Source organism: Chlorocebus sabaeus, chromosome 23 (genome assembly GCF_047675955.1).
Source record: "Chlorocebus sabaeus isolate Y175 chromosome 23, mChlSab1.0.hap1, whole genome shotgun sequence".
In the NCBI taxonomy this organism is placed as follows: Eukaryota; Metazoa; Chordata; class Mammalia; order Primates; family Cercopithecidae; genus Chlorocebus; species Chlorocebus sabaeus.
In genome coordinates, this window is record NC_132926.1 from 14359363 (window position 1) to 14381602 (window position 22240).

The 22240-nt window shown below is 39.8% G+C and overlaps 1 protein-coding gene across 11 annotated transcripts in view; it reads right to left on the reverse strand.

Annotated features, from left to right (window-relative positions):
• Positions 1-22240, reverse strand: part of TENM2 (teneurin transmembrane protein 2) — a 702758-nt gene that overhangs the window by 198585 nt on the left and 481933 nt on the right. For all 11 annotated transcript variants that reach the window (XM_038009398.2, XM_038009393.2, XM_073010537.1 and 8 more), the window contains one exon: positions 10275-10480. In XM_038009398.2, the coding sequence (XP_037865326.2) occupies positions 10275-10480 (206 nt within the window). The remainder of the gene's footprint in view (positions 1-10274; positions 10481-22240) is intronic.

Below are 22240 nucleotides of genomic sequence, written 5' to 3' on the forward strand. Positions count from 1 at the left end.
CCCAAGCCCTAACGAGGAACAGAAGCACAGGCACTGAACAGCTTCTCTTGAAGCATGAGCTGCACCTTTCACCAGGCTGCAGTGTAACTCTGCACAAGTCTTCAGCTCTGAGTTCTGCTCTCTCATCCCCAAAGTGGGAATAATAAAAGTCCCCACCCCTGAGGGACACTGTGAGTTCGGCTCGGCTCATGGTAAGCACTCAATTAATGTGAGCTGCTCTCATGGTTATTGTTGTTATAACACCTTGATGTATTATAAATCCTTTGAGCTGGCAATTCCACTCCAAGAATTCATCACAAGGAAATTATTAAAAAATATAAGAACATAGACCTGAAAGAATGTTTACTGTAGAATGATTTATCATATTGAAAAGGGGGGATTGCTTGAAAAAAATTTTATTCAAGACAATGGACTATTTTGAGGCATTTAAAATGAGTTTATGGAAAAATATTCAGACTTGGAAAGATGTCCTCTATCTATTATTAAGCAAAGACTCAGGGTAAAAATAGTGTGTGTGGTATGATCTTGTGTTTGTAAAAATGATGACTATATGTGAACAGAAAACAGTCTGGAAAATGTACTCAAAAATGTTAATGTTTTCTGTTTATCCTATCATCACCATGTCTTACTTTATAATGAGAAAAACATAAATAAAAGTTATCTTATAAAAATTGAAATCTGTTTTTTTGTTTGGTGGTTTATGTCATGAATGCTTTGAAACCATAATAATAATAGCTTACACCATTTCTATGTGCCAGCGTGAATCTAAGTGCTTTACAAAGATTACTTCATTTATATCCAATATTGCTCTGAGCACATAATATTATCTCCAGTTTATAGATGAGGTAACTGAGGCACAGAAAGGTTGAATGACTTGCCCAAGGTCATACAGCTTGGAAGTATTGGAGGTTGGAGTTCAAAGTCAGATAGTTTAGACTGATCTACACTCCTTCTGCCCAGGCTCTCCAGCTATTCCTGTCTGGAAGAGCAGCGTAAGAATTTCACAGTGGTTTCTTTTTCTTTTTCCTTTCCTTTCCTTTCCCTCCTTCCCTCCCTCCCTCCCTCCCTCCCTCCCTCCCTCCCTTCCTTCCTTCCTTCCTTCCTTCCTTCCTTCCTTCCTTCCTTCCTTCCTTCCTTCCTTCCTTCCTTCCTTCCTTTTCTTTCTTCCTTTCTTTCCTTTTTGAGACATGATCTCACTCTTTTGCCCAGGCTGGAGTGCAGTGGCACAATCAGGGCTCACTTCAGCCTTGACCTCCCGGGCTCAAGCAATCCTCCCATCTCAGCCTCCCAAGTAGCTGGGACTACGGGCAGATACCACCATACCTGGATAATTAAGTTTTTCTTTTTTTTGGTAGAGATGAAGTCTCACTTTGCTGTCCAGGGTGGTCTCGATATCCTGGGCTTAAGTGTCCCTCCCGCCTTGATTTCCCAAAGTGCCAGGATTATAGGCATGAGCCACTATAGCTGGCCTAAAGTTTATTTTCTAAATAAGTATTTAGATATTTTAAAAATTATAATTCAACCTCACACTGACTTCATTTATATGGTAGGCTCTAGTTATCTGAGGATCATTGGAATTTGTCAGAGGCCACTTAAAATCAATACACTTAACAAATGGAAAACTGTTTGATTAGAACTTCATCTTAGAAAAGGAAACCCTGCCAAAAAGTTTATTTTATCTCATATTTAGGGAAATTCAGGTTACACTTGAAACTATACTCTAGTTGTGAGAATGAACATTGAATTTTCATACACACACAAAAACACGACACCACACATTTCGTTCTATCAGCTTCATCAATAGCAAAACACATGCTGTTTTCAGAGATGTCAAAAGAGGAGCATTATATGCATTGTAGAATTGATGAAACACACAGGACAGTGAAGCATCACTTAGTGTAACGAGTGCAATAGAATAAAAAAGAGCATTTCTGTAAGCAGATGGGATATCTTCATCAAATTTCCCAGGATCTCTCTTTACGTTTTTTATAATCACCCTCTTTGATGTGCCGATCTTATCACCTTCTTTGTTAATTTTCTCTGCCACCGTGTTTAACTGTGCTACCTCAGCCAGATCCATATTTACCAAGGCTTTCCTCTGACACATTCAAGAAGATCCCCACCACCATTTTCCTTGACTTGATAAAATTTCTGTTTTTGGCAGTAGGTGTAATTTTACTCTGTAAACAATTGTGTTTACGTTGTACTGTAGATGCTCCTAGAAATGACTGAGCACCAGAGAGAAGGAAGAGGAAGGTGTCTGGCTGCCAGATCCACATCCCAGCTTTGAGCCCCTAGCCTCTGTCTCAGTTCTTCCATCTGTAAAAGGGGAGTGCCAATAATGCTACCTAGCTCATACGGTGTTGTGAAGATAAAACAAGATAATGCACATGGAACAATCAGTCCCTGTTACATTGTGGTCCTCTGAGAGTGCTGGCCATTATTCTGAGTGGGTTTAGACACCATGTTAAATGGAGAGGGATCTCTGAGTGCAGGACATTTTTATAAGAGCTCGGATAAATGATTAATGATTACTGTCGTCTCAGAACAACTTTAGCTTCCCTACAAAGCATCCTTACTGAGAGGGGCTTCAATGAACATTTTAGAAGCCATTAATTTTTGTGAAGATCTTGGAATAAAGCTTTTCCTAACATCTCTGAGCATACATTGAACTTCTGTAACTGTCGTTTATCAGGAAGCTTAAAGATCTGTACTAGGCTTTCTTTGAATCCAGGCCGATGTGTGTCTGCTCAGATAAAGTCGTACAAGCAATTGCACTGATGGATCCTGTTCAACCAAATGCCAGGCAGAGCAGAGGCACATGTTTGATTCAGGATGTAAAACCAGGAGCGGAATTCCAAATGAATGTGTAATATGCCCAATAATGGTGATTTTATTTTTAAATAAGGAGAGTTTCAAAGCTTGGGTGCAACTCCCCTATTTTTATATCTAAGGCAAGGGACGTGAGTAGTTGTTCAATATTTTAAGTGATTTAACCTTGAAACAATTATTTCCTTTTCCTCCTCTTTCAAGCTTCTGGATCAATTTAATTGAAGAGTATCTACAGTCTGTAGGGGAAATGATTAAAGGAAATACTGTTGCTATTCACAGGTATTTGTATAGATTTGTTATGGTTTTTCTCAAAACTGCAAAAAACACATAGTATATAAATAAATGGAATCTTGAGAAAGTGATTGGAATTACAGGTGTCATCTATAACCACTCTTTGTTTTACTGAAAATAGGCTCAAACCTGTTACAGATTCACTTATTAAACACACACACACACACACACACAGAGAGAGAGAGAGAGAGAGAGAGAGAGAGATTACAGAAATTAAGAGAAGTATAAAAGATAGCCATATTACAGCCCCTCAAATGAATAGATGTTAAGGTTTTGTGGAATTATATCCAGTCTGTGTGTGTGTATGTTGGAGATTGGGGGGTGGGGGACTTGCCTTACCTTTAATATGTTTTTACAGATAAAAGGAAGTACTCTTAAAACCTAATTCCCAGTACTATTCTTCTTGACTATTCCTAGAGGTGACCATTCTCATGGGTTTAGTCTCTCTCTCTTTCTCTGGATATATCTCTGGATACATATTCACACATATATATTATACATGTGATTTATTAATGCACAAACATACATATACAGAGATTAACATTATAATACTAAATGTAGATTTGAACTGTAAACTCTATGCTAATAAAATTGTCACTTTCATCTTTTTATACATAGGGTTCTATATAAGATTTCACTTGAGGATAAAGGTCCTTTGCTTAGAAAATTTGCAAACTCCTGAATTACAGCACCTCCAAGACTCTCCTCAGTCTAAATATGTGATTTGGTGCTGCCCCTTCAAGCTCATTCCTGTTTTGTCTGTTGCTGCCTTCTCTCTGAATTCCATGAACTCAAGCCTTGTCCTTCTTGTAAAACATCCACAGTGTCCTCCTGTGCACCCTTTACACCGGTTCTCTTTCCAGACTCAAGCATTCCATGAGATTTCTCCTTGCTCTGCTCAGTAGTTGTCCAGGAGGGTGCCCACTGACTCAGATGGCAGTTTCAGTTCCTCTCTCCTGTTAGGATGCCACCAGCTAACCAGAAGGGGCCTCTCAGGAAAGTCCTTTCCAAAAGCATTTTCAGTCCAATGCGGAAGAAACCAAGATTCTCTTGGTTTCACACAATCATTCACTACACCTTGAACTTCTTTGGAAAGGAAGGTTCTGAAAAATATGCCTGTAAAGATCTGGCTTCCTCCAAAATGAAATGAAACTTCGTATCAGGGGCTTCTGCAAAGCGTGATTTGATGTGCTATGCAAGCCGACAGCCAAACCCTGGCACTGCCTCCACATTTCAGCTCCATGTGAAAGGTGAGGCCCAGTGAAGCCTATCTGACTGGTCAGTGGGCACTGAGAGGGTAAAGAGAGAGTGGCAAGATGACAGAGCCAGGGAGCTCCAAACAGCCAGGCACCCCAGCATCCCAGGAACGCAGTTAGTCCACATCTAATTGAAACCATGTGCAGGTTTGCTTACTCGGGCAAGAAAGAAGGGGACAAGGAAAGACAGAGTTCATTTTCAAATAAGGATCTGAAATGAAAAGGAATAAACTCGAACTGGCAAAGACTAAAACCACTAATCACCATCGATAAATCTGCTTTTAAAAAATGTCATGCCAGGCGCGGTGGCTCACGCCTGTAATCCCAGCACTTTGGGAGGCCAAGGCGGGCGGATCACAAGGTCAGGAGATCGAGACCATGGTGAAACCCCGTCTCTACTAAAAAATAGAAAAAAATTAGCCGGGCGCAGTGGCGGGCGCCTGTAGTCCCAGCTACTTGGGAGGCTGAGGCAGGAGAATGGCGTGAGCCCGGAAGGCGGAGCTTGCAGTGAGCCGAGATTGCGCCACTGCACTCCAGCCTGGGCGACAGAGCGAGACTCCGTCTCAAAAAAAAAAAAAAAAAAAAAAAAAAAAAAAAAAAAAAAAAAATGTCATTAGGGGCATTCTGCTGAGAAGAACAGATAGAAATGTTTGCTCAGCTCATTTTATCTTGGTCCACATATGCCCAATCTGCCATATTTGCATTTATTTGGTATGATCATGGGGCAATTTGTGGTCTCTTAAACTGTTCCCCCCCATTGGCTAATGAGTTTAATGTGAGGATAATTTTACTTCCCATCCCATAGATACCTCTCAGCATAAAGCATTAGGGGGTGCCAGTATCTGCTCCTGTCTTACCGCCACTCAATCCCTAGAATCTCTTTTATTCAACTTGCTGGAGCTGTAAGCCCATCATATACTTTTAAGTTGCCTCTGGAAGTCACTGGGCTCCTGGCTCCATCGGTCTGAGTGATGAAATAGGCATTTTTAATATTTGCTAAACAGGATTGTGGAGAAGGTGAAGTCCCAGCAGGGCTCCCAAGCGGTAACTGCATCTTGTTGTCTCCGGTTAATCATGTACCTAATTTGCCAATTATTGACTTGTTCTCGCAAAGGATTTTACTTGACTTGACGTATCAGTAGCAATCAGTGATGAACTGTCAAGCAAACTTGCTCACTGCCTTAACCACCCAAGATTCTGACTTGCTGCAACTGCCTCTGAGATTTCCTTGGATGCCTAGCACTATAGCCAGTTCAGATTATTATTTTTCTTCAGTCTGCTACCTTTCTAGAACTGGGGCTGAGAAAATCTGACACAGTTTGTAGGATTTCAGATATCTGGCAAGGTGCATTAGGCTTAGACTGGACACAAACCATCCCCATAAGAGTTCAAGTTAGTAGGCTAAGAATGACTTAGATTGACTTTTTTTTTTTTTTTCCTGTCTGTGTCTTTAAAAACCCAATGCATGATGTCAAAACTGCTGCATTTAAAGCACAATATAATACCTACCTTTAAAATTGGCAAAGTTTTAGAAACAATAATATTACATTTATGCAAGTGTTCAAGTAAATAAAATGGGCATTTCCACAATGCTGCTGGTGAGTAGGAGTGTGATTGGTACACATTTTCGGAAGGAAAATTTGGGAATATAAATAAAATCCTTAAGGGTTTATTTTCAAGACAAGCATTGAGGATACACATGAAGACCAGTCACCAGGGCAGGCCTCATAACATTTTATGTTTAAGTCATTAGGGATCTTCATTGATATTTCTGGTGCTCCTTCCAGGGGACACCATCTGATGGTACTTCCTCTTCCACTAAAGTTATGATGTGACTGCTTTGGTTGATATGAGAAGGGCTTAAATGATATGTGTGACTTGCAAGCAGAGTTCTGTAGGAATTGGTACACAATTCTGCATCTACTCCTTTCTTTGTTCCTGATAGTAGAAGTTTCATAGGTCTGTGTCCGTGAATGAGGTTGACATTGAGCAAAGGCCTCGTTAACCTAAGAGGGACATGTGAAGCAGGGTTTTCTAACCTCAGCACTGTTAGCATTTGAAGATAGTGTTAATTCTTTGTGTTGGGGCTTCCCTGTGCACTGCAGGGTGTTTAGCAGCATCCTTGGCCTCTATCCACTAGGTACTAGCAGCAACCTCCTCCCAGCGTACCAGAACTATTTCCAGGCGTTGTTAAATGTTTCCAGGGTGGGAGTGGTGGCAGGGCAAAATCACACCTGTTTGAGAGCCACTAATGGTGTAGCATAAACAAGAAGAAAAAAAAAACACCTTTGTTCTTTGAAGCTACCATTATTCCAAGGTTCTTTTTTTTCCCACTGCAATGGATGTGTTTTATTATAGCAAAAATAATATATAAGCATTTAGCAAAAGGGGGCTGCTTTATATTAGGAGTGTTTTTACTTTTTCCTTTGTTTCTCTGTTTCTGAAACTTCTGCAATGAAATGTAGTTTTTTTCTTTAGAAAGAAGAAAAAAACTAGAAAATTAATTTATTAAAAAATCGATATTTGCATAATTGCCTATCTATATACAGGATTTGCTAGGGCTATACAGAAATTCTAAGTATAATAGAACACTCATACATTATAGCTTTCTATTGTGCTTTAGTTTACAAAGGGTTTTCCCATCTTACCTTTGTTGTTATTGTATAATTACAACAAAGTATTATGAAGCAGATTACATAGGTAGAAAAGGAAACTGAAGCTAAGAGAAGTTAAGGGCTATGCTCAAGGTCCCCTGGTTAATGTGTGGCAGAGTCTACATTCTGGACTTTTTCTCCTATGCCATGTTTTCTCTGTATCTCTATAAAAAGCCAGTTTCAAAAAGTCAACTGGGACAGACTCTGATTCTTGGGAAATTTAAGCAGGTATGTAATATCCTTGGACAAGGATACTAAACCTTGTAGGCTCTTGGTCAGAGCATGGCACTCAATAAAATTTAAACAACCATTTCATGTAGCACAGCCAATAGAATTTCATATTCTCCCCCCACCCCACCTCTTTCACTTTCTCTTTTTCCAGCTCAAATGAGTCACCTTGGCTTGACTGCCAATCCCCATAGAACTTATGTTCCTTGATAGGATGTACCAATAAAAATGAGAAATCCTATAATGGTTCGAGACGTCAGTCGCCTATTCCCGCAAAGAGCTAAGCACTGTCTCCTTGAGGAAATGTATCTCATCAAATGGACATGAATGCATGTAATGACAGCAAATGAATGTAAGAATACATACGGAATCTTTTTCTTTCTTTCTTTCTTTTTTGAAAACAGCGCCCCTATATTGTACCTGTCTTGTGAATTTCTAAGCATCGGCACGGTGCCTTGCTTACTTGACCCCTCAACACACAGTGAACTTTCAAACTGGCAGCTGGACTGAAACCTCAGCACACATCAGCCCATGCCTATTCATTTCCCTTCCCTTGAAATGTGCGATGGGGCTGTCTCTGGAGTGGAGCTATTTTGAGAGGACAATCACTAGAACAATCACAGTCTAGGCAGGAGATGGACAGTGCAGCATAGTCACAAAGGAAGAAAAGACATTGTCATTGAGGATTTGAGTCCTGAATGTCAGAACAGCAGGAAAGCACGGTAAAGTATGTTTCTGCCTGCTGTCCACTGCCACTCAGTTACAGAGAGTTACCAACTTGACTTGCCATGATCATTGGCTTTTCCATGATTCTGGTTTCCTACAGCATGCAAGAGAAGAGGGCAAGCAGAGTTTTGGGGGTAATGTAGGGAAGAAGCAGTTTTCTTAGCAAAGCTCTTTGCATGCAACTGGCTGAGAGGAAAGTTATGCTCAGCTATGCCCGGAGGCATGCTCACACTTACCTCAATAATGCCGATAAATAGATTTCACTACTATAAATCCTTCATTTTGCTACAGGAGAATTAGTGGAGCCTGAAGGTCAAGGACACCACCTAACAATTTGCGTAATTTCTCAGAGCAGCACCCTGCAGCCTGGCCAGAAGCTACAGAAATGCGCCAGGGATTCCTTTCAGCTGAACTCCTCTCCTTGTCTTGATGAGGATCTCTTTGAAGAGCAGATATGATTTCTGTTATCAAGAGTTCTGCTTGGTCAGGGGTTATGTTAACTCATCTCCAAATAATCAGTGTCTAGCCCTATAAATATTTTTTCTGGGTGGATGGATGGATGGATGGATGGAGGACTCATTGATTACCACGTTACATATTGGTCCCTATAGCACGGGCTGTGTATGATCATAAAAATCTACACAGCTTTCCCTGCTCAAAAAAGAAATAGTCCTTTTAGTTCTTATATTGATCATTTTAGGCTGTAAAGATGGGATTGCAAATCAGTTTCATCTTGAGAGTCAACAATGGTCGATTGGTAGTGGCTGCCTTGAGAGTTATATGGGAGCTATGTGTGCACTGGGCTCAGTAAGGAAAAGTGCTGCCATTGATTAGCAATGTCTGCTGTGAGCTAAAGGTAAAGAAATGGTAGCCTGACTACTTTGCATTTGCCAATGGTTTTTTTTTTTTAGTTTTAAGTTCTTCCAATTGAATTTTCTAGATGAATTGCCTTTCCAACACATTTCAAAGTCAGCTTTGACTGGATATATGCATGTTTTGAGTTTTTTCCTAATGTACCTTATGTTCTTCCTGGATTCGAGGGCAAACGAGGCAGGAAAAACCAACTTGTTTTTTTCACAGGATATACAATTCTTATTGGAAAAGAAAACCAAACTAGGTAGGTGTTAATTTACCCCAGGTGTTATGTATAATAATAGAACTTCTACCAGAACAAATTAAGGGAAGAATGAGAGAAAAAATAATGAAATCCATAATGTAATCCAATCTCTTCATTTCCAAGGCTGTGAATAATCTCACTTTCATAGCACCAAGGACTTCCCAAGGAACTTAGTACAGGGAAGCCAGAGAGAAACATCTGCTGAATTTTGGTTTATGTTACATTTTTCTTTCATATATAGTGAGATGTCTCCCAGTGATATTTTAACAAATTAATCCAATAACCAGAACATCTGAACAGAAAGTACCAGTGATTAACCCCTAAACCTATTTAAGCTGTTTTCATCAGGTTGGGATATTAGCATTTATTTTTTGGAGATAAAATTCACAGGACACTGTGAATAACTGTAAGGTAGCTTTTGTGATTTTACAATGCCGTGGTTTGAGTGTATTCACTATGTTGGGTAAACCATCACCTCATTTCAGGCCATTACTATCACCACCCCCAAAAACCCCATGGCAGTCAGCCCCAATTCCCAGTTCCTGGCAACCACTAACCTCCTTTCTGTTTCTGTATATTTGCTTATTCTGGACAATACACATAAATGGAATCATGCAATATGTGGCCTTTGGTATTGGCTTCTTTCACTTTGCATAGTGTTTCATCCATGTTGTGGCATATAACAATACTCCATTCCTTTCTATATCTGACTAATTTTCCATTGTGCGGCTGTATCACATTCTGTTTAGTCATTCGCCAGTTGGACATTTGGGTTGTTTCCATTCTTTGGTTATCATAAATAAGACTATGATGAACATCAATATATACGTTTTTGTAAGAAGATGGTGTTTTCAATTTTCTCTGGGTATACACCTAGAAGTCGAATTGCTCAATCATATGGTAATTCTATGTTTAACTTTGTGAAAAACTCTTTTCCACAACAGCTGCACCATTTCTCATTCCCACCAGTAATGTACAAGGGTTCTCATTTCTCCACATTCTTGCCAACATTTTTATTATCCATCTTTTAATTATAGGCATTGTAGTGGGTGTGAAGTGGCATATATATATATACACACACACACACACACACACATAAAAATATATATACATATACACACACATATATAATTTTAAAAAAATGCTTGATTACATCAAACATGGTCATACCTGGGCATGAGATGGTGGAAGTCCTCTTCTTATGTAAACACCAAAGAGAGCATCCTTCCCGAGGGAGATGTTGAACTTTAAGAACTGGGGCTGACTGATGTGAATTTGTGACCTCCAAAACACCCCCGGTGGGACTTCTTGTGTTACCCGCCGACCCACTTCTGCTTCACCACTGTCTATGCTGCTGTTTTTCAATGACCAGGGCACTGAAAAAAAAAAGAAAAAAAAAAAAAGGAATAAATACCAGTCGGTGACGTGTATACATTAGTTCGTTCTATATTTCTGTTTAATTACATGCCAGGTTTTTTTTTTTTTTTTTTGCTGTTTTAATATTAAGATTAAACTCATGGCGAGTTTCTTTTTAAGTTACAGCTAAAACATTTAGGTTTCAAATAACAAAGCTATAAATGCACACCCCAGGACATCTGAAATCTTGGCACAATGCTTTCTAAAATTATGTGATTACTCTTTACTGATCAAATATAATCAGATCTGGAGCCTGATAAATACATGTAAAGCTTCCAACTATCCCAAATGTGACTGGGATGTAAAAATTACCAGCAGGGGAGGGGAGGGTGATGTTAATTTGGCACTAAATTTAATTCTTGTAGCCTTTCATTATTCTTTCTAGACACAAATACACTCTGACATTTTCAACAAAAATCAGCCCAGAATAAATAAAACAACTCAGTAGAAAATGAAGACTTGAAACTCAAGCAGATCTTGAGTTAGAGGGAGAAGTCTAAGAACCTCAGGGAAACAGCATCTCTCCTTCATTGATATTAATGCATCTCTGTTGCATTATTTAAAATTGCTTATGTTGAAAATATTGGTTGCCCACACTCAGCATCCTTCAGAACTGTAATAATTGGAATTCTGAAAATATCTATTTTTAAAGTGGAGTTCTTAAAAACAATGAACCAGTCAGCACCTCCTATATTTCACGTGTGGTTTCTCTTGCAACCACAGGATTAAGGAAAAGCTGAGCGTGACTAGCAGTTGCCCAAGAAAAGCAAGTTAATCAATCTCTGAGAACTTCATTTTCCTTATCTCTAAAATGGGGGAAAAAATCTCATAGTATAAAAGTCATTTGTGATTCCTTCAAATCGATTCTGAACTTGGTAAGAAATATAAAATAGTATTCTTCTCTATTCCTAAGAACTTCTGAGCCAACTGAAATCAAACAGAAAGAACTGAAGTCATTTTTGTTTTGAGAGGAGTATTTTCATTTCTGGAACCCCAATCACTTTGGTGACCTTGTAGATCCAAAAGTTTCTTCAGCTTGATGGCCCCAGGATGCTCCCCTCGACATTCTGTGAAGGACTAACTCTTCTAAAAATATTTATCTGTCATTTGGCCACCAGATATTGCAAAGGTTTCAGATGATCTGGAGAAATGAAAAATTGCTAAAGACCGGCCTAAATGGTGAGTGAACCTGTCTGACTCTGTCTCTTGGTCCCAGTTTCTCTATGTGTAAAATGGAGAGATGAGACTTTTGGTTCTCTGAAGGTCTTTCACGTCTAAATTATAAAAGAAAACCACAGAGTGATTTGAAGATATAAAGTTTTTCCCTCTTATTTTCTTTTACATATGAGGTGATTGTTTTTTATGCAGCTCAATACAAAGCCAGCAGGGACTTAAAATAAAGCAAGAGAAACACTGGTTTGGATCTTAAGAATAACCCTTTGACCTCTAGGAAAATAAAAGTAGGGAATGAGGTCAGAAAGGGAGTTTGGAAGCCTCCTTCACATCTCATCTTTAAAAAGAAAATAAACAGCCAGAAGTCCTGAGTGGTTCAGACCTTCAGATGGGGACTAGATGGTTTATTTATCAAACATTCTGAACTTTTGTTTTGTTTTGTTTGTTTTTTGAGACAGGATCTCGCTCTGCTGCCTAGGCTGGAGTGCAGTGGCATGATCTCAGCTCACTGCAGCCTTGACCTCCTGGGCTCAAATGATCCTCCTGCCTCAGCCCCCTCAAAGTAGTTGGGACTATAGGCATGGACCACCATGCCTGTCAGCTTAATTTTTTTTTCTTTTTTCTTTTTTTTTTTCTTGTAGAGACAAGGTCTCACTATATTGCCCAGGCACTGGTCTCAAACTCTTGGGCTTAAGTGATTCTTCAGCTTTGGCCTCCTAAAATGCTGCGATTACCTCTGTGAGCCACCACATCCCGCAGGAACTTTTAAATGTTGGCTAACCTTTCTAATGGATACTGATTACTTACCTGCAGGAGGAGGAATATGGCATTGTGTTTAAGAGCAGAGACCCTGGGCTGAAATTGCCATGGTTCAAATCCTAACTTTGATACCGGCTAAATGTATCTTGCTGTGCTTCAGGGTCCTCATGTGTATAGATGGGACACTATTTATTTCACAGGATTGTTATAAGGTTTTACTGAGTTTAGGCTGTGTAAAGCTCTTAGAATAATTTCTGGCACAAAATAAGTATTGTTACCTGTAAGGCCCTAAGCCTAAATTGGGTGTTGTTTATTTGGGGGTTTTGCTGAAATAATGGCATGTCCGGGAGAAACACTTGTTATCACAACAAGTTGAGTAGGAGCTCTCATTAGTATACACTGGAAACTAAATTTTACTTTAAAATGCTGCATTTGACACCCCTTCCTTGGGGAAGGGATATAATAAAAAGGAGCTGGTAAGGAAGGGACATAGTAAGAGAGCCGCCTGGGGAAGAAGAGTGTGTGGGTCTCTGATAGGTACCAAAAGAAACCCCAGCAATCGGCATGGCAACAAGTTAAAGAAATGTTTTATAAATACAAAAAGAAAACTTTAAAAACATGATTCATCTTTAACTTAATAAGCTGGGCTTTCCTTTATGTCTGTTGGGCTTTCCGGCATTGCTGGTTAATGACAGGATCTGAAAAAGAGGCAGGAAATCAGCACCCACGAGTGTTCTAATCTACTGTGGAAACCTAAATGGATCGTGATGTCAAGCCAGATGCAGATGCTGGAGATGTGCAAGGGAGATTGTCTCCAGAGAGCAGCTGTTATGGAAAATTCAGACAAGGAACCCCAAAGCTTCGGTTCTTATAGCAGTGAGGTCCTCTTCCTTTACTACACCCTGGCTTCAGGACACTGAGTAAATTAGCTCCCACTACCAGCCAGCACAGGCTACTTCTCAGTAGTCACAGTGCCTCCTAGGGTTTTAGATCCTCCCTTCCTCATCCCATTCACTAAATAAAGGAGTGCACCTTGGGGATGACAGAAGTCAGAAGTCAGACAGAACTGGGTTTGAATCCTGGCTCTGCTTCTTTCATGTTGTGTGACCTCTAGCAATTTGCTTAAACTCTCTGGATTTCCAGTAGCTTTTTCTGTAAAATGGGAACAATAGTTCTAACTGCCTTAGAGTGTGTGACAAGTAGAAGTACACAAAAGAGACATTAGTATAGTGCCCAGCATGAAATAATAGTGCAATAATTGCTAAGTTCTTACATGGAATGAAAAAAAGGATGCAAAACTATGTGGGAAAGCATGTGGCTTTCTTTACAGAGTAAGGAATTCTCTAAAAGACAAAAAATAGTGTGTGCACATGTAATATACATGAATGTCTATGTGTCTATTTGTATATATCTAGCTCTCTATCAAGAGTCTAATTCTTCTGGAATAGACTCATTTATGGGGACAAGCTTAAAACTGGGAGTCACGGCCTGGTTCAGGTCAAGTGCACCTTCACACTAAAGCTGTACGTTCCTTTACAACACCACCCCAACCACTCTCCTCAGCCAGACAAATTGTTTTCTCTGTGTTTCTATAGCAATTACACTTTTCTGCTGCCCACAGCAGTTGTTGTTAGGTATTGTACTTGATTTTGCATGCCTGCCTAAGTCTCTGTCTCTGGGTACTGTGCTCCCTGAGGTCAGGCAGAGATGCAGATTCATCTCTAGGTTCTCTAAGCTTTGCATCTGGCAACTGTAAGTGATCTATAAATGCTTATTGAACTGGATCAAACTCTACAAACCCATCTGGTGGGGTATCGTAACCAAACCCCTATGATGACAGGGTAAAGTGAGAGCCTTAACAAAGATTTACTTTGAAAATCTACATGCGTAAGGAAAATGGATATGCTGTCATCAAGAATAGGCCAAGGGATACATCCTGCCATGCATGACTCAGCAAGTTTGGAGCACAGGCGCACAGCTCCACTTATTATGTAATCATGCCATGTGAAGTGCATTAGGTAACCACTCACGTGAGCTTGTGCTTGGCTGGGAGCTACTACTGCCTATAAAAGGTATAACTACCCTGCTGATGCTGTACATACAGCTTGCACCCAGGCTTGCACCCAGACTCACTTGTGCCCGGAGAGAGAGAGTAAAGCCGTGTTGAAACTGTCTATGATTCTTCAAGTGTTTTTCCAGCTACCCACCACTCTCCCACTGACTCCCTTCAGACCTCAGTTAGAACCTGACTACATGTAAACTGAATTTTATTTATTAAATAAAATAACCTTTTGGAAGCTCTCTATGAAATTTACTACTGAAAGAACTTTTCTTGTGGATCCTTTTGAAGAGTCATGAGTAAATGCTTAATTTGCCTTTTGTGTAAAATCTTACAACAAACAAACAAACTGGGAGAGGTGTGATATAGGGAGAAAATCCTTAGATTAAGAACCAAAAGTCAAGAGTCCTAGTCATGACTTAATGACTTTGAAATGTTTGTAGAAGGAACAGGTGTAAATGAACGATTCTGTTGAAGTTCCATCCTTGTTACTAGGTGTCTAGCTAGTTTTAGGCAGGTGTATTTCTCAAAGTCTCAATGTCCGTATCTATATAAGAGTGGCTTGGACCCAAAGATATCTTAAATGGCATTCCTCATTAGCCTATTGTGGTCTCTAGAGTGGGTCAGGAGGATCATTGCTGGGTATATGCTATGAAGAAGTGTGAGTGTGTGTGTGTGTGTGTGTGCACGCGCACGCGTGTGGCGAGGGGACGGGGTAGGGGTTCGGCAGGAGGGAGGAGGAATTATTAGAAAGCTTTTAGGCTTTGTTGATTAACAGGTGACTTCACTTTCACAAGCTTGATTTATTTAACAGAAGATATCCATATTGTTAAACAAGCTAGTGTTTGCTTTCAAATTAAGTTCTTCAGGTGTGCAACTGAATGACACTTTTGCAAAGAGGGGTTTTCACTTTTTACTCACATATATGTACATACCTATATATTTTTACGTGAAGTCTTTCTTTCTCTCTATGTATACAATCATGAGTCACTTAACAACAGGGATACATTCTGAGAAGTACATTTTTAGGCAATTTCAGAGTTGTGTAAGTATACTCACACAAACCTAGATGATGTAGCTTACTACATACCTAGGCTATATGGTATAGCCTACTGCTCCTAGGTTACAAACGTGTACAGCATGTTACTATATTGAATACTGCAGGCAACTGTAACTCAGTGGTACTTGTGCATCTAAACATAGAAAAGACAGTAAAAAATATGGTATGAGATATATAAAAAAAGAATGGTACACCTGTATAGGACACATACCATGAATAGAATTTGCAGGACTGGAAGTTGCTTTGGTTAAGTCAGTGAGTGAGTGGTGAGTGAATGTGAAAGGCTAGGACATTACTGTACACTACTTTTGACCTTGTAAATACTATAGACTTAGGCTACACTAAATTAATAAAAAAGTAACTATACTATAACATTATGACAGCTAAGATGTTGCTAGGTGATAGGAATTTTTTAGCTCCATTATAATCTTACGGGACCAGTGCTGAATGTGTGGCCAACCGTTGACTGAAACACTGTTTTGCCATGCATGACTATAATCTACAGGCCTTATTCAAATTTGTCAGTTGTTACAGAAATATTCATGATAGCAAAAGAAAAGTTTTTAAACATACTTTTAAAAAATCTTGAAAATGAGTGTGTACAATTTTTATAATTTTAAAAACAATGAAAAAGAGAAAAATGTACAAATACTTCCTCCAAAGAGATAAAAAGAAAAGGTGTTTTTCTGTAAATTGCTACAGCCAGCATGGGGAACCAACTCAGTGACTCTGTTCCTGGAGGTCAAATATCTGGGCCGATGTCCAGGAGGATGGATCTCTGTTGTTCTCTAAAGTCAAAGAGAGCAGCATCAAAGCTACGCTGAGTCCCATGAAGGAGGACTTGAAGCTGGGTTTCCCTGAGTCATACCAGCTGTTTCAGGACCACCAATATGGTGAGTCCCTCACCTGACACCACTGAGAGGCAGGCAGCAAGGAAACAAAGTAGTTAAGATTTCTATCTTTATCTTCAAATGTCTAACGCCTAGCTAGACATTTTAAGGTCTAGCTGAATATCCTCCTATTGAGAAGTTCTGAGGCCTTAAGGAGGCGATGTTACCCCGTGGAGCTAGTCAGCCTGGGTTTGAATCCCAGCTCTGACAGCTACCAGCTGTGTGCCTTTAGGCTAATCACCAGCCCTCTCTGAGTCTGTCTACTCATCTGTATGTTGGGTGCTTCTGCATGTTGTACCTAACTTGTAGGTACTTCTGCATCTTTCTATCCTGTCTGTTGTGGTGCTACCTAAAAACAGCTATAACTACTTTTTTTTCAGATGGGTGGGGGGTAAATTTGTGATGGCCTAATAAAAAACATAGGCTGCCTACTGTAGGCACTATTAATGAAAGAGGGACAATGGGTGGAGTGGGCCTTCATAAAACTGGCAGTCATTTTCCAGAGCAGCTGAAATCAATATACAGTGAGTGGCTGGTACGTCTGCAGACTGGGAGGGGCAGATAACAGCTCACATGTATTAAGATACAATGATCAGAGAAAACTGCATCACCAGTTCATTCTCTGCAAATTGCTGCTGTTGGTGTGTGGTCTAGCTGCTTCTCACATGGGCAACTCTGTGCAGTCTGCTTTATTGAAAAGTAACCAGATTTTATTTATTTAACAATGATTAAGAAATGTCCTAAGCAAGGTTGGGTGGGCCATACATTCATACTTCCATGCAATAAATATTTATCAAGCATTGAGTATAATAATAGGTATTCTTTGGTCAACATCAGAGTTGGGGTGTATGTTGTATTTCCATTATCTCTTATCTAGGCAGCCTGTTGTCCAGGGTCCTGTGAATATACTTTGAGATTGAATTAGGGGCATCAAGAGAAGAGGCATTAAACAGCATCCTGTAATCATTCTGTGAGATCTCACTGGTATCCTTGGGTTCTAGGCAATGACTGGGCCTGGCATCCTGGCATGCAGGACCCAGTCCAGTTCATGTCTCCCAGAGCTGGGGCTTCCATGGCAAATCTTTCAGTCTATCCAAGAGCTGCACAATGAAAAGTGTAGATGATGATCATTTTGCCCTAAGAAGCATGTGCGTAAGATACAATGGTTCTGGCTAGTTCATCTTTGGCTTAGAGATGAGATTTCTGGGTTTTTAGAGGCAACATTCTAATGATCAATTTTACAGGATAGTCCAACTCTATAACTCCACGGAAGACTGCTCATGTAAATGTGAAACTATTACCTATATCTGAAACATGTAACTAAAATTTCAACCAGTTAAATAAGACTGATGTTGAGCAAAACGACAGCCTTCCATAGCCACATTAGGAGCTAATCATTTCAGAAAATGTTGCCATAATTCATTTACAGAAACAGCGAAACTATTCCCCAAACAAGTGATAAAGGGAATGGACTCATAGTCATACCAGGGAAATGAAGCCGCATATTAATACTTGCTAACTTAACCGAACTCCGGAGGCACCTCGGCATAAATCTGCCTTGCAGATTATTCTGCCTCACATATTTTTATCTATTGCAAATAAAATTGAATTCAGAATATTGCTACAGTCATTACACCTCGTTTCCATTTATTTGGGAATCAGGACAACCATCTGAGGGTTCCGTTTAACCAACAGATAAGTGAAAAGATTCTTCCAAGGACCTTAGATTCACTGCCCAAGAATACAGCTCATCTGAGACATCAGCAACCCATCAGCCTTCACCCTGCTGCTGACTGGCTATACTTCAGGAATGTAATTCCATCCTGAAAGTCACTGCTTCTGTGATGGTGTTCACAACATCACACAATAATGACTTTTAGAAAATGTTTAGCTCTTGGGACTACATGTGGCTTTTACATCTTTTGAAATTTCAATTTGTTGCGTTAGATAAAAATAGTCAACTCTTTGCCGCTGGGAATGTTAACAAGTATTTATACCTATGACTCTCCAGGTGAACTCGCTCCTGCATTAATATTTAGTTTAGTTTACTGTTATTGACAGTAGCTAAAATTTATTGAGCGGCTGCTAATCACCATATAATCTCCTGATACTCTTACAATTTTTCCTGTTTTTCAGATGAGAGAACTGAGGTTCATGGAAGATAAGTGACTTGCTTAGGGTCATACAGCTTTTTACTGGTAGATCTGTAATCAAAACCCACAACTGACAGACACTAAAACCCATGTGGTTAACCCCTGTGCTGACTGCATTAAGGCCCACAGTCACCCCTTGGTATCCACAGGGTATGGATTCCAGGACGCCTGTGGATACCGAAATCTGTAAATGCTCAAGCCCCTTATATAAAATGGTGTAGTATTTTCACATAACCTATGTACATCCTCCTCTATAATTCAAATGATCTCTAGATTACTTATAATACCTAATACAATGTAAATGATATGTAAATAGTTCTTATACTATCATTTTTATTTGCATTTTTTGTATTATTATTATTCCAAATATTTTCAATCCAAGGTTGTTTGAATCTGTGGATACCTGTGGGTATGAAGGGCCAACTGTATATCAGAGGTATACCAGAGGTGCATACTTAGAGATCACAGACCAGATATCTGGGTGTAGAAGTCAATTCAGAAAGAGAAGTGTGGCCAATGAGGATATGGGAAAATGGACGGAAAGGGAAATTGGATTTCATTATTAATGCCCATGTCAAGCCACCATGATGCTATGTACAACAGAAACTATGCAATTTAGCATGGGGCTATGGATGGCAATCAAAAGCAAAAGTCCACCAGTATAAGTGCATGTAAGTTGTACCCATCCGCAACAATGGAGAACAGCATGGCCTCCTAAAGGAGGGGAGTTGTTGGGTTGGTAATTAGGATGTTGGTATATTTGCCAGTAGACGTGCAGTAATGGGGTGTTTGGCTCAAACATAATGACCCTTTGCCCTTCTGGGAACTTCACTGACTTTGGAAAAGCCCCATATAGGGAAGTGATCATTTCAAAACCCTGGGCTGTGTTCATTGAGAGACTGATGAGAGCCAGCGGAAGAATTTACCAACCTCCCTGCTAATCTGGCTCCTAGTACCATGCATTAAGCCAACTAGTAAAAATCATTATGAAGTTTTTGCTGAAAGGGCAAGTGTAGAAAAACATGTTTCTAAACAGAATAACAGTCTTTGCCATTTTTTTCCAACTTGCATACCATCTGGAAATTCTAATTTTTTTTTCAAAGGGTAGGAAGGAAATGTGCTCCAGGCACAAATAAATGTTTACAGCTGAGTTATAAACCGAGAATGGTAGGGCTTAAAACAGACAGGCTGGCAGTGATGGAACTCAAGCTGCAGTGAGACAAATAATGCAGTGTGCAGGGGGCCAACTTGGTGTACCCTTTGGAATAGGAAGACTTGCTTCCTACTGACCTCATCAAGCCAATATTGGGAAGAAATCCTCATCTGGGGCTTGGTTAATTCTTAGAAGGTAAAGGAAAAGGTGAAGTGGTATTGTCTATCTTGATATTTTGAAGGCAGTCTTCACCTTAGTTTTATTTTTTATATATATATATACACACACGTATATGTATGTGTGTATATGTGTGTATATATGTATTTTGATACGGAGTCTCGCTCTGTCACCTAGCCTGGAGTGCAGTGGCATGATCTCGGCTCACTGCAAGTTTCGCCTCCTGGGTTCATGCCATTCTCCTGCCTCAGTCTCCTGACTCTCTCCTGGGTCTATAGGCACCTACCACCCCTCTTGGCTAATTTTTTTTTTTTTTTAATTTTTAGTAGAGATGGGGACTCACCATGTTAGCCAGAATGGTCTTGATCTCCTGAGCTCATGATCGGCTTCCCAAAGTGCTGGTATTACAGGCGTGAGTCACTGCACCCGGCCTATTTTTATATTTTCAAAAATAGAGACGAGGTCTCACTTTGTTGCCCAGGCTCGTCTCGACCTCCTGGCCTTAAGTGATCCTCTCACTTTAGCACCCCAAAGTGTTGGGATTACAGGCATGAGTCACTGCACCAGGTTGGTCTTCACCTTTGGAAAATATACCCTCTCAAAAGATGTGACAGGCCATGGAAACTTGTTAAATGGACCAGCTGAGAGATGTAAAGATGACATCAGTGACAACAACTAAGACTCGTGGATCATTTATTACATGCCTGATGCCACAAGCAGTGTTTTATAAGGGTCACATCATTTATGATGGACAGCAAGCTTATGAGGGAGTTGCATTTCACAGATGAGGAATTGGAGGTTGGGAGAGAACAAATGACCCGCTTACAGTCATACAGTTGCTAAGTGATGGTGCTGGTGTTTTTATCCACCAGACCAGCTCCAAAATCCTATATTACAGAGCAACTTCCAATGCAAATTTACCAACATATTATAACTAGGGCTTGCTCAAGAAGGAAGAAGTGATGTTTTGGGAGTTTGATCTTCCTCTTCTGGTCTCCTATAACTTGGATAGTTACAGGGAAAGTTCTAGAAAAGTGGAAATGGGATTGGGAATGATACAGAGTGGTCATCAAACTTTTTTTTTTTTTTTTAAAGGGTCAAATGGTGAATATTTTAGGCTTTTTGGGCCATATAGTCTCTGTTGTACCCACTCAATTCCACCATTTTATTCTGAAAGTAGCCATAGATAACAGGTAGTAGTCATGGTGGTGCTCCATTAAAACTTGATTTATAAAAACAGGCAGCTGGCCAAATTTGGTCCATGAGATGTAGTTTGCTGACCCCTGATATAGAGGGCAACTTGAATCTAAAATGAGTGATAGGTTTTGAGAATGATCCATGCAGTTCTATACTTGAGAGTTTATTCTTTCTTAAAATCTGTGCACAAATTGGGTACGTATGATGTGCCCTTTAAAATCTCTTGTATACTTTTCCTGGGCCTGGCCAATCAAACTGAATTCCCTTATGTTATCTGACCAGGTCAGAATACTGTATTGAATCGTCTTTCTCAAGGCTTATCTAATCCCAGATCTACAGAGAAAGTTCTCCATGCCCTTGTAATGAAGATGTATGAGTTCATTCCTTTTAACATAGAAATACACACAAGATGGTGAGTGATTCTGGCAGACTGTGTGTTCCCTCTTCTTGATGTGAAAGCCAACAACCATTCATGTTAAGGTTTAATTGAAGGAGAGCGGAAGAAAGAAAAATAAGGCTCGAACAACAACAAATGGAAAAGGGAAAGGCAAAGACCAAAGAATGTACTCTCCCAACTAATTAATCAAGTGCTTTGTTTCCACTAACATATCAGAGTGTGTAGGCTGCCCTGTCTATTAGACTTGTTCCCAAACCTGAAGAATGTAAATACTCCTAAAGACCAGGTAATGAAATCTCTATCGATGTGCCATCTTAAATGGGACTCACATGCCTGTGTTTTGCTTACATTTTAATTTGCTTCTGCTGGATACTTATCCAGTAATTGCTTAATGAGATTATCCTCCTTGGCAATGTGTGGTGTATCTTGATTAAAACATTGGAGTGAAGGAATATCGTATACCAAAAAAAGGAGGGGGTGTTATTTAATTAACTTATTGCCAATATATCTTGATTGTCTCTTTGAAACACTGGAAAAGTAGTCAATTGGAATTGATTCAGGTTATCTAAATGTATAGAATTGGGGAGTGGGGAGCCAGGAGGTCACTGGGTATACAAATTCAAACCTAAGTTCACTTTTGATCAAAGAAATAGGCGAGTAGACTGAGAAAACTGAAAACATTTTAGTCATTTTATAAGTCAG